Raw genomic sequence first — 12,794 nt, 5'->3', positions numbered from 1 at the left:
CATGGTACTGACAGTCCAGGGCTCCATCATGGAAGGTGGAGTCTCCCATCTGTCCTCTTCTGAGAAAAAAAAAAATCCCTGTGATTTTCCTTCAGTCTTCCTTTCCACCTTGACTTTTAGATGTGGGTTTCCGTGTCACCCCATAACCGACTGAATCTTTCCGTGTTCTCACAGTGAACCCAGCATTCATGCATATCTAACGATGTCACACAAGCGCCATTGTCTCTTTTGACATCCAATCTGCTTTCCATCATCCCGGGCCTGTCACCGAAGACTTGCTCATCTCTCGTGGGTGAAGTGGGTCTTCGAGCACTGGCTGCTGACAGTGTGGACACTTCAGCCTGTCACCCCTGTGCAGGAGGCACCCTGAACATCACAGCGGGGGGGGGGGGTAGTCCCAGGCGGGGGAACCGTCTTCAGTCTGCTCTTAAGTTAGGATGGTAGCTTTGGCTAAAGGACTCTCATTGAGATCTGTGGTATGGAGGGTAAGGGTGTCTGGCCACCTTTATCTACTGATTTCTCATTGTTGGGGGGGGAGTTCACTTTTGTGCTCTGCGAGGGAATTCAGAAGTGAGTGATCTGACTGGCAGAGTCACACGTATCCCTTCATGTGTGTTTTGTCTGTGAAGACACATTCAGAAGGCCTGGTGGAAATGTCACTGCCACCACCCTCTACTGCTAGTGAGATGAAGCTAGTAGTCACTTTTGTGGTCTGAGCTAGCACTTTTGTATTGCTCAGTGTGCACCTGGAGCTGTTCACAGTGCTTTATAGATATTAACCCATTGCAGGAACTCTGTGAGGGAGATACTGTAATCCTCACATATTTAATATGTGAGACAATAGAGCACAGAGGAGGTGAATAATCTGCCCAAGGTGGCATGCATGATCAAGTTTCACTTCAGTGCTAGCCCAGTGGGGTCTTGAATTCTAATAGTGCTTAGAAGTAGGGCTGTTCCCCGATAAAGTGGCTTTCAGGACCATTACCAAGTTTCAGAGACCATGGGGGTCTGCTTTCGTGAGCTTTGAGGGCATGCCTGGTGGGTTCTCACCAGTTGGCGAGTGTTTCCCACCAGGGCCCAGTCCCGAGCCACGTGCAAAGTAGGAAGCATTCGTTTTTGTATGATTAATGTGTTCTTCTCCATCGGTAGGGAGTATGGCCTGGGAATGAGTGATGGGCTGTGGGTGGCCTGCGAGGTGATGGACAGTGGGATGGCCTGGCATGGTTAGGATGTGTGAAAATGTGTGAGGTGTCTTGGCATGCTTCAGAATCAGGCCCATGGAGGAGTGAAAGTGAACAGTCTCAGTCACTGGAACCCTGCCCTGACGCTTCTCCTACCTCAGTGTGTCTCGGATTAACTATATGGCTCAGCTGCTTAACAGTTTTGGTTGTCTTTTTTTTCCTTCTTCTGTCTCTCCTCCTCTCTTCCTTCCTTCCCCCCTCTCCCTTCCGCCCCTCCCTCTCCATCCCTTACCCTCTCCCCCTTCTCACTCCCTCCTCTCCCCTTGTCACTCCCATGCATTTCCACTTTCCGCTCCTATAGCCCTCACACGGGGACAAGACTTCGAACCCTGAGGTTCTGAAATGGATGAATGATTTGGCTAAAGGACGCAAACAGCTCAAAGGTGAGTGCCTCTTCTCGCAGAGAGCCACCAGTCAGAACAGCATAATGGCAGCCAGGGCAATTGCAGGCCACTTCCACCCGAGCCTTCTTGAGCTTTGGTTTCCTGCTTAGACTGGCGCTCCATGTGAGATGACAGACAGCCTTTGGTTCCCCACATCATTCAGGCCCTCTTAATAAACCTCCTGCAGAAGAGACCCGGGACCTCCAGCCAACCTGTGGGGGTTCTAACCTCCCTGGTTACTAGATTGTGGGAAACCAAAGTAGCCTAAGGAATTAGCCACTGCACAGATCCACTGCGTAGGTGAGCATGCTAAGCCCAGAGGGATGGTTATGTGGCTGGGAGGGACTGAGGCAGGCAGATGACTTGCCTCCCTGGCTCTTAGTCCACCCCTCTTTTTCCTTTGTCCCGTTCTGAAATGGATGTATTATTAACACTAAGGACAATCACTCTACACTCAAAGTTATTTTCTTTCTCCTTTTGTTCTGTAAGTCAGTACTTGGATATAGGGGAGTTGGTCTAAATTTCTGGAAGTTTCCCGACGAAGAACTGGAAAGTAATAGTAACTTAATGGTATTAACCTGTAATGATGTAGCATGTTTATAAAAACACACAGTGTTTAAGCTTCAAGTCAGAGCTTGGCATGGTGGCTCCTGCCTGTAATTTTAGTATTTGGATAGCTGAGGCAGGGGAATTGTTAGTCTGGGCTACATAGTAAGTTGCAGGCAAGCATGGACTACAGTTAGACACTGAGTCAAACAACATAAACAAAACACAAAGCCAGAGCACAAAAGTAAATGAAGAAATGAACTATGTTATATAATTGAAAAATCAGTATAAATGGTCTTACTCAAATCCAGCTTCCCCTTCCCATGGCATGATCTGAAATGCAATTCCATAGTAGGTCCCAGGTTGGACTTTTTTTTAATTGTTGTTGTTTTTAATTGTCTAGGGTTGCATAAAGCCACATAAAATGGTGGGCTCTGTATTTTGAAAGTTAACATTAGGGCCTGGAAAGATGTCTCAGGGTTAAGAATGCTTACTTCTCCTCCAGGGGACCCACGTTTAGTTCTCAGTATTCACACTGCTGCATGATGCCACCCAACTCTAGCTCCTGGGAGTTCTGAAGTCATCTTCTGGCCTCTGTGGGCGCTCACAGAACACACACACACACACACACACACACACACACACACACACACACACACACACACCATCTTCTGGCCTCTGTGGGAACTTGCAGAACACACATACACACACACACACACACACACACACATCATCATCATCATCATTTTCTTCTTCTGGCCTCCATGAGCACTCACAGAAAACACACACACACACACACACACACACACACACACACACACCATCTTCTGGCCTCTGTGGGAACTTGCAGAACACACATACACACACACACACACACACACACACACACATCATCATCATCATCATTTTCTTCTTCTGGCCTCCATGAGCACTCACAGAAAACACACACACACACACACACACACACACACACACAGACATACACACACACACACTAAATCTTTGGGTAAAAAGCATAAGAATGTGCAATGTGTCAAGTTGGGGCTGGAATTCCCAATGCCCCTCTCATCTCCCCTGTTTCCTCATATAATATATATATATATTGCATAATGCATATATATGCATATATAATGCCTAATATAATCACCTGTACTTCCGGGAGCCTTACTACATACACAGCTTTTACCATGCACGCCAACAAACTGCCGCACACAGAATTTTAAGTGCTTCCGTGCGCACTGGTGGAAACCCGGGGTGGGGGGTGGGGAGCTAGGTCTTCCTCCAGAAGCCTGCTGCAGTCCAAACCTGAGTTCTTATCTCATGTGGTCCTTCCCCAGGAGAGCCCAGCCTCTAGGGCTATGTTTGCATGGCCAATCAAGGGCTTATGATACTGCTCGTGGTTAAGACTGATGGTTGCCAGCTGGAAGCCTTCTCTAGCGCTGCCTTCCTGGGGAAGGGAATTCCTGAGAAGCTCTGTTTGAGTCCCTCCTGCTTGTGGTAACTCAAGGCATTTCTCTTAGAACTGAAGCTCAAGCTGTCGGAAGAGCAAGGGGGCACTCCCAAAGGCCCTGGGAGAAACCCGTCCTGTGAACAGCCTCCAGGGCCCAGAGAAAATGGCAAGTTGGAAGCTGTGGGGCCCGAGCCAAGCTCCTCTGGAGAGGAGACTTCAGACGCGGTGATGATGGAGAGGAGAGAACAGGTTCCTCCCCAGGACGATGTGAAGGTACCTCACCGCATCAGCACGGGGTGGCAAGGGCATGCTTCTGACCGACTGTCAGAGCACTTGGCCACCACTGTCACATCTTTAGGAGACTGCCTCCAGCACTTGAACCTGTTGCGTTGCTGGGGGGCGGGGGGGGGGGGGTCATGGCTGTGACCTAGGAGTGTTACTGTGTGAGTTGAGGATGTGCCTCTTCTGGAGGAGGGTGTGTGCTGGTGGGAGGTGCCAAAGATGGGGGGATGCATTCTGTGCTCCACCAAACGAGTAAAAAAACCTGGAAGTCTAGGGTATAATTATATTCCCAGTAGAGCAAAGCTCCAGTATAGGCCCCTTCCCCATATGTTGAAGTTTGATAAAGAAGAGAGGCATAAAGTAAGGGTTTTATGTCCTAAGAACAGAGCTGTGATTTCTAGGGAGTGATAGGTCAGGACTAAAGATTTCAGCTTTAGACATCTTAGTTTTGAAGTCGGAGACAGCTGGATAGAGTTGTCAGCTGGGTATTAGGATACAGAAGTCCGGGGCTTAGCCAAAGAGATTTATTGCATTTTATAAAGAAAAGCAGCACTTACCTCGGTAATCCCCCCTCACGTTGCTTATCTGTGTTTCCATTTCACTTAGACCCAGGGAGCTTTCTTGAGTCCCTTCCATATCAAAGCTGAGGCTCATGTGGTTGACCTTTTACTTCCTGTGTAAGAGTGGTCACCTTGTCACCTCGCTAAGTACCTTATATCATTTTCTGCCTCAACCCATCACATTTCCTGCACAGCAAGACTATTGTGCATAGCATTGCAACATCTATACATAATAGGTACCGAGTGTACATTTGTTGAGTGTCCGAATGAACACATGAATGACATTTGAATCTGGAGTGAAGTTTTCTTGAGAAGTATGATCACTTTACCTATTCTGTCATACAGATCTCAGAAGGCCTATATGTCCCATCTTAGTTTTTTACTCTGGGACTTGTGTTCTGCAAGTACACATGGGACCAGAGTCTTCTCCATCATCTTTTTACCTTTACATTTGAAAAAGAACCAGTGTGTTCTGAGTCATGAAGGGAGGTCAGTCAGTAATGGTTGGGTCACAGGCTGGTATATTGTTTTTCAATATGGCTAGCCTACCCAACGCCACCCACCCCACCCCTGGCCCCCAATTCTAGACTTTGATGATAGCCAGTGGATAAGTTCTTTGTACACGTGCACATGTAAGCACATCTGGGATTCCTTATTCATTATATTTCCAAGGAACTTTGTTGTATTTTATAGTTATCTTGTCCATATCTATATATATATCTTGGTCAGTATCACCATCCCAATAATTGATTGACCAACATCCTCTGACTAGCTATTAATCAGTCAGTGGATTAATCCATTGATGAGGTCAGCAACCTCATGATCCAGTCACCCCTCAGTAGAGTCACCAGCTGGGAACAAGACACAACACATGAGCTTTTTGGAGGGACACTTTCTATCCAATCCATGACAGTAGATGATTGATGGACAGTTACACATTTCCAAAAAGATTCAAATGCTTGTTCTATGAGTTCAGGTAACTTAAGATAGAGAAGTTATGTCAGGACTGCTGTCCTGGACTGCCTTTCTACTGGGAGTTGGGATATAAAAAACAATTTAAATAGACAAGGATTTTGGTTAAGTACTGTACAAGGAATGAAGAAGAATGAATGAATGACAGAAAGCAATAGGAATAGTTTGTTTCTTGAATAGGGTTATTAGAAGGACAAAGACAGTTGACATTTAATCAAGAAAGTGAACAGGCCGAAGAGAGCAGCAAAGAACATTCTAGATAGAACTCCCAAGTACCAAGGCTGTGAAAGAAGGAGGCGGGTTGTTGTTGTTGTTGTTTTTGTATACACAAGAATCTCAGGGCTGAGGGCCGAGACATGGGGAGGCATGAGATACAATCAGAAAAGTTGTGTCCAGTGGAATGACACTGGACCTTGTAGGCTGGGAAATGGAATAAGAGGTGGCCAAGTGATAACAGAAAACCGGCGGGAGACAGTACACATTTAAAAGATCCGATGAATCTGTGGGGAAAAAAAATCACAGGGCAAATGAGAAGGTGGAATGGGCGGCTGGATCAATAGAGTGACGTTAATAGCAAGACAACATCCTCAAAGCATATTTTAGTTGGAACGAGAGAACATGTTGAAGCCTTAGAACAGTGGGTCTCAACCTTCCTAATGCTTCAAACCTTTAATATAGGTCCTTACGTTATGGTGACCCCCGACCATAGAATTACTTTAGTTGCTACTTCATAACTGTAATTTTGCTACTGTTATGAGTCGTGATGTAAATATTTTTGGAGAGGGAGGTTTGCCCAATGGGTCATGACCCACAGGTTGAGAACCACTGTCTTAGAGGGAAGAAAGAGCTGAAAGAATCCATGGAGACCAGTCAGCTTACTGACATAGCAGAACTATGGGAGGAGGCAGATTTTGGAGTGGAGATGGAAATGTTAAGAGGTAACATACGTGGGAGCACTTTAGATTGGACATCTTTCAGGAGCTGGGTAACCAACCCTCCCAGTTTGCACAGGGCTTTCATTGGTTGAGCACTGAAAACCCATGCTCTGAGAAATGGCCTCGGTCCTGGGCAAGCTGGGATGGTCAGTTGGCCTTCTGAGACAACCGAGTGAAATGGCTCTGTAGACAAGGACCCGAGTGCTCAGAAGGCATCCTTGCATAAATGGAGAAATTCTATTATTTCAAGCTAAATATCTATTGAGCAGCTTGCTGAGTGTCAGAAGCCACTTCAAACAGACCTGGGAGCTTTACAGTAGAGCCCGAGCCTTTTAGATAGGGGCCATCTGTAGTGGGATGTGCAGGCTTTGATACCACATTCCAGTACTGCTCCAGAGAAGTGTAACCATAGGGAGTCATAGGGTGGGTACCACCAATGCATTTAGAGGTCACGGCAGAACTAAAGGACACAGAATCATAGCATCTAGCCTGCTCCCTGCCTCCTCAACAACCCGTGGCATGGCAGTTCATCTTAAGTGCAGCTTCTTAAAGCTGGAGTGGATAGGTGACTTTCATCTGGCCTTCTTGCCATACACCTAAACCACATTAACTGTTAAAATTTCCATGGCAATGATTCCACCAGACTTTTAGGGAATTTCTTGCATTGGTGTTTAGTCAGAGTGCATACTTCCTGAAGCTGGGAAACAGCATGACCTAGCTAGTTCAGATATTGTGACTCAGCCATCTTCCCCCTTTATTTAGGATTTTTAAAGAGGTAATCACTGGAAACAAACCATTTTCTGTTTCTACTTCTGCATGTTGCTGGCTACCTGCACTAAAAAAAAAAAAAAAAAAAAAAAAAAAAAATGGTTACCTTTTGATTTTTGTTATGTGCGAAGGGAACCCCACACTGAGTAATATATGGCTTACTAATAGCTACCATTGTCTACATAAAATAGCCGGAGAGAGCTTCCAGGTCAGTACGCACAGATAAACCCCAAAGGTGATTATCCTACCTCACTCTTCTGTTGTAGTGTGAGGAGCAAATGGAAGAGGAGGTTAAGGAAGAGAGAACTCCAACAAAACATAATTTGGTAGGATGTCGGCAGCTTGCTCTCTCCGCCATGCTAAAAGTCCTTTCCTCCCTGTGCGGCTAACATTCTTAGGTGTGGCCTGGCATCCTCAAGAGCTGCTGACATTCCAAACTGCCACAAAGTGGCCAGCCCAGATGTTGTCTTTCTGGCCTTGGTCAGAAGGTTATTTAGGAAAAAGCTGCTGTAACTCCAGCAGATTTATCCATGTGTTTGTTTTATTTTCCACCTGGAACGGTTGTCATGGCCTCTTTCTCAGAAGAGCACAGGAACTCATAAATATAACCATTCCCTCCGTTCATCCCCATAATCAAGCTTTCTCTCCAGGACATAAGTAAAACTCACATTTTCCTCTCTGGATAGGAAGGGACGGGAAACTACTATTTTTTAGTTTTAGGAATCAAGGGCTGTCAACATTTCTCTCTGTCTGAGGCCCACATGTGGGTCGGCATCACATGCTCATCTCTCTTTGGGGATTAATCAGTTTTAACCCCGGGAGTAAAATTATTAGTGTTAAGAGGATGCGAGCTGATTGTATGTGCACTTCGGTGTTCATCTAGTGTCTGGGGAAAATCATTTTCCAAAGCAGCATTCTCATTCTTGATGGTTTTTTTAGTTTCTTTGCATTTGTGTATTAAAACATATGTGACTTTTAATTAAAATAGTCACATCATCTCCCCCATCCCCAACTCCTCCCGTTCTCATGATGTCTCACTCCTGCTCCCTCTGAAACTCATGGCCTCTTTTTCTTTAATGCATGCACACACACACACACACACACACACACACACACACACACACACACACACACACACACTACGCCAAGCCCATTTCGTGTTGCTAATATTACATGTTTTTAGGGCTGACCACTGGGCCAGTTAGGGGACTCGTTCCTGGGGAAAACTGATTCTCCCTTTCTCAATATTTGTTCATTGCCTGTAGTTCAGTCTTGGGGTGGAGCCACGTGAGGTTTCCCCATCCATGTCGGCATGTCCACTGGTGTCGTCATCATTCAGGTCTTGTGTAGGCAGCCATATTGCTGATATTTCACTGGTGTGGCTTCCATGTTACTTCTTTTTTCGTTGTTGTTTTTTGTTTTGTTTTGTTTTTCGAGACAGGGTTTCTCTGTGCAGCTTTGCGCCTTTCCTGGAACTCACTTGGTAGCCCAGGCTGACCTCGAACTCAGAGAGATCTGCCTGGCTCTGCCTCCCGAGTGCTGGGATTAAAGGCGTGTGCCACCACCGCCTGGCTAGCTTCCATGTTATATCTAGAAGGCATAATATTGAGGCAGATGTCCTGATCTTTTTTTCCCCTTTTAGGATTCTCCTAGAATATGGGGGAAATATATTAGGTAGAAAAACCACAATCAAGTTTCAAAAGAGACCAATGCTTAAGTACGTTGTTTTGTAAGTGCTTTGTATAGAATATAAGTTCCAGTGAGGTACTGAAGGGAAATACTATTTTAATGTTTTCTGAACTTACATTTATGTTTTTCCTCTTAAAATGTAGTAAAATCCCATGGATTACATATTGACAGGATTTGTGTGTTTCTCTCTCTCTCTCTCTGTGTGTGTGTGTAAAAATGTTTAAAAAAATGTTTAAAGAATGAATTTGGCTAGAAAATTAAAGGCCCTTAAAGTTATGAACCAAAACTAAAAGGCTCCTACAGCAAATTTTCTTTCTCCTGAAAATATATACAAATGAGTCTTAGGTTACAGCCTAGGGTGTGTGTATACATTCACATAGCTACATAATGTATAGCCAGGCAGTGGTGGAACACGCCTTTAATCCCAGCACTCAGGAGGCGGAGACAGGTGGAGCTCTGTGAGGTCAAGGCCAGCCTGGTCTACAGAGTGAGTCTAGGACAGCCAGGGCTGTTATACAGAGAAACCCTGTCTTGAACACCCCGCCCCCCAAAAAGATCATACACAGAGAGTGGAGGGAGAGAGATTACTAAAAATTAGAATTCTTTTTACCTATGAACCTAACAATCAGGATAGGGATGTGGTAGATACTGGTGAGAAGTGAAAGAAATATGTAGTGGTATCTCAGGCCCCAGTAAGCTTTTATTTGGGCAGGTAAGACTGAAACAGGTTAAGTTCAAGGTAGTAAAATAGAAAGGTTCATAAAAAAGGAAGATCAGCATGGACCAGTATGACTTGTAGCTGTGATGGGTATGACATCATCAGTGTTGCTGGGCAGCTATTTTCTTTTGTCTTGAGTCTCTGGGAGATTTGGAAGGCAGAGCTATTCATCTTGCAGTGTGTACTTCCATAAAAGACACATGGGTGACTGTGGTGAATTTTTCCCTCCCGTACCCTGCCCTGATGAGTATAAACCATTGGTTAAGAATGGAGGGGCAGCTGTTTGTAACAGGCATATAGCAAATTAATGTATGGGACAGTGTGTGTATACATGGGGACTAGGAAGAAGACGGGTTTGGTAACTCTGGATAGATATGTAGATAAGCAGACAAGAGAGACATTGAATTTTTATGTGAAACGTGACCTGCTACAATGGTGTGTAAGGATGAGTCCTGCAGCAGATGGGTACAGAATGCATGAGTATACTAAGAGGTTGGGCATTGTTTTAGTTGGAACTTGGATGAGCCAACTGAAATAGCTTTGGACAGCCTGGAAGGAACTCTAAAACCCCTTTGTTGTGTGGGTAGGAAATTGAGGACTCAAAAATCAAATGTTTTATCTCAATCAACTAAAGTTGATATGAGAACTAACTAGTAAGGCAGCATACATTCTCTGTGTGTAATAATGGAGGCTTGGACATAGCTGGTATTTGTGAATGTAATCACCAAAGTCCAAATAGCATAGATGTTCAGAAGAAAAAGTGATAGGTCTTGATTAGTCACTTCAACACTACTTGCAGACTTGTCCACAAAAGCCTTATGGTCCAATATTCTATACTCACCCCTATTCCTTATGGGAATAGTTTCCTAGTAAAAAGGATCTGCAACAGATACCATCTTGTTTGTTTGTGACACCCTTTTTATCATTGCTATTAAAGCAATCCTCTGAGGTTTCAACACATTTTGTGTGTGTGTGTGTGTGTGTGGGTGTGTGTGTGTGTGTGTGTTTGCTGGAATATTGCTGTAGGGAACAGACCATAGCTCGGTGGTAGAGTGCTTGTATAAGTAGTGGAGGTTCTGGGACAGCCCTCCAGCACATGGTAGGTGCAGGGAGAATATTGCCTGAGAAAAGAATACAGATTAATTTCATGCTTTTCAGGTAACTAAGCAAGACAAGAACCTCATAAAGCCTCTTTATGACCGATGCAGAATTATCAAGCAGATCTTGTCAACACCGTCCCTGATCCCAACAATTGTAAGTAAAGATGGCTGCGCTAACCAGAAGCCTTGATTGGCACCTTGCATCTATGCCGTTTGGCACTAAGTCATAGTCAGCACCATGATGTTACCACAAATGGCCTTCCCAGCTGTGCATACTCTGATCCCGCCAGCTGCTGTGGTCTTCCCTAGCTCAGTGCTGTGCTTAACAGTGACCTAACAGGAACTGCTGTGAAATAGAACATGCCACTCTTGACATAATTTGATTCTTTGCTCTCCTTTTGGGTGAGGAGAAAAACACAATGAGTTTCAGTGCGGCACTGTTTAGTTTTTAACACAGCTAGACAAGACAGAACCTCTCCGTTCTCTGTGTGGTGCTTAATAAAATGGTAGTGAATTCTTTGAACTATTGAAACCTTGTTTTGGTTCCATCCAATCATACTATACTAGATATAAGCAAATTTATCTCAATAAAAAGAAGTACTGAAGCCGAGTGAGGCTGTTTTTCAAAATAAATTTATAGGCAGACAGAAGCACCACACATCCTTCTCCATCAATTTCAAAACAGCTACTCAAGATACCAGGGTGAGAAGCAGCAAATGTTAACAAATTTGAATTTAAATCTACTTAAGTATATTTATAATTCTGTATTTTAAAGGATGTTAGGAGAATGATAAATTCTAAAATGTTCCCTTTGAGGAGGAAGAACAGTTTAAAGGGAATATGACTTTCAAGTTCAAGAAAACCTTTTGGCTGTTAGAATTACCAGAAAGCTTAAGGAGGAAGTACGCTTCTTTGGCCTTCTAAGGGCCCCTCTGACCTTGAACATCCTCAACATCCTCTGTATTTACTGTGGCCTGCTCTAGGTCTGAGTGGGACAATTTCTGAATCAGGTGTCTTGAGTGCATCTTGTCCTAACCTGTATTACTGCTGTGAAGCTGTCGTGCAGGTCAGGGGGAAGGGAGGACCCACGTGGCCATACAGTGTAACCTGGGCCATATCCCAAAGGCCTGTCGGTCTTCCTTGACCCAGTGAAGATAGATCAACTTGAGAAGCACTGTAGCTCAGCGTGGATACCTCTTTGCTCCACAGATTTTTAATGAAACTGAGCAAGGGCTCTTGGTAGTTTCCACTCCAGTTCTCAGAAGCCATATGGGCCAGGTGTCTGTCTACTGGTTTGTATGTTCTCGCAGTCCTCTCAAATGCTCGAGAGACATCTAGCCCTCTGTGACTGTTTGACTCTGCTTGCGACAAGCAGGAGGAAGAGGACTCTGATGAAGACTGTCCACAGAGAAGCCAACAAACTTCTTTACCAGATCCAGTGTCCCGTCTTCCTGTTGGTGATCACCTCACCTACTCTGAGACAGAGCCTATGAGGACCCTGCTACCAGATGAAAAGAAAGAAGGGAAGCAACCAGCTCTCTCCATGTCCAACTTACACGAGGCCACCATGTGAGTGAGCAGCCCAAATGTGGGCTCTCAAAAACGCCTTGCTTGGGTCCCTTACCTGCACATTCAAAACTCAGCATTTGTTCAGAGCCTAAAATGTGCTCTCCAGCAGAGAATTGACCTGAAAATGGCTTAACTGGAAAACAGAGAAGAAAAAGCCATGGAGAGCCAGAGTAAAGCCCTACATATGCCATAAGTATTGATGTGCGATGACTTTGGTCCTCCTTTTCAGGTGTATCCTGGCACTAGTAAACCTCGTAACCCTTAGCAGTGTCAAAGGTGAGCTAGTCTTTGACTATTGGACCCAAAGGAGGAAGATCCTTAGTGGGTCACCAGTGGCCAGAGCCTTTCTTTTCTTGTCTTTATCACATTCAGATGACATGGTGTTCCAGATGGAGAATAACCTTGGCCACCAGTCAGTGAGTGGGCCTTTTGTCTCCTAATGACTCTCCGTTAAGAGCTGTCTGGACTTCCATTACTGTTATCATTATTTAGTAGTTGGCATATCTTTGGATCATGTGGCCTTTTTGGGTTGTATGGAACAGCCCACACTCTGAGGTCTTCTTTAACATGCATTATATGGT

The 12,794-nt window shown here is 44.8% G+C and overlaps 1 protein-coding gene across 5 annotated transcripts in view; it reads left to right on the top strand.

Moving 5' to 3' along the window:
* Positions 1-12,794, top strand: part of Fam13c (family with sequence similarity 13 member C) — a 115,926-nt gene that overhangs the window by 97,937 nt on the left and 5,195 nt on the right. For 3 of the 5 annotated variants that reach the window (XM_006979046.4, XM_015997761.3, XM_042266417.2), the window contains 4 exons: positions 1,543-1,624; positions 3,691-3,893; positions 10,703-10,798; positions 12,017-12,213. In XM_006979046.4, coding sequence (XP_006979108.2) covers positions 1,543-1,624; positions 3,691-3,893; positions 10,703-10,798; positions 12,017-12,213 — 578 coding nt within the window. The remainder of the gene's footprint in view (positions 1-1,542; positions 1,625-3,690; positions 3,894-10,702; positions 10,799-12,016; positions 12,214-12,794) is intronic. The other 2 variants (XM_006979047.4, XM_076557009.1) reach the window with 1 other exon arrangement.

The sequence above is a fragment of the Peromyscus maniculatus genome, chromosome 21, assembly GCF_049852395.1.
Source record: "Peromyscus maniculatus bairdii isolate BWxNUB_F1_BW_parent chromosome 21, HU_Pman_BW_mat_3.1, whole genome shotgun sequence".
Classification (NCBI taxonomy): Eukaryota; Metazoa; Chordata; class Mammalia; order Rodentia; family Cricetidae; genus Peromyscus; species Peromyscus maniculatus.
This window is presented reverse-complemented; position numbering and strand designations above follow the sequence as displayed.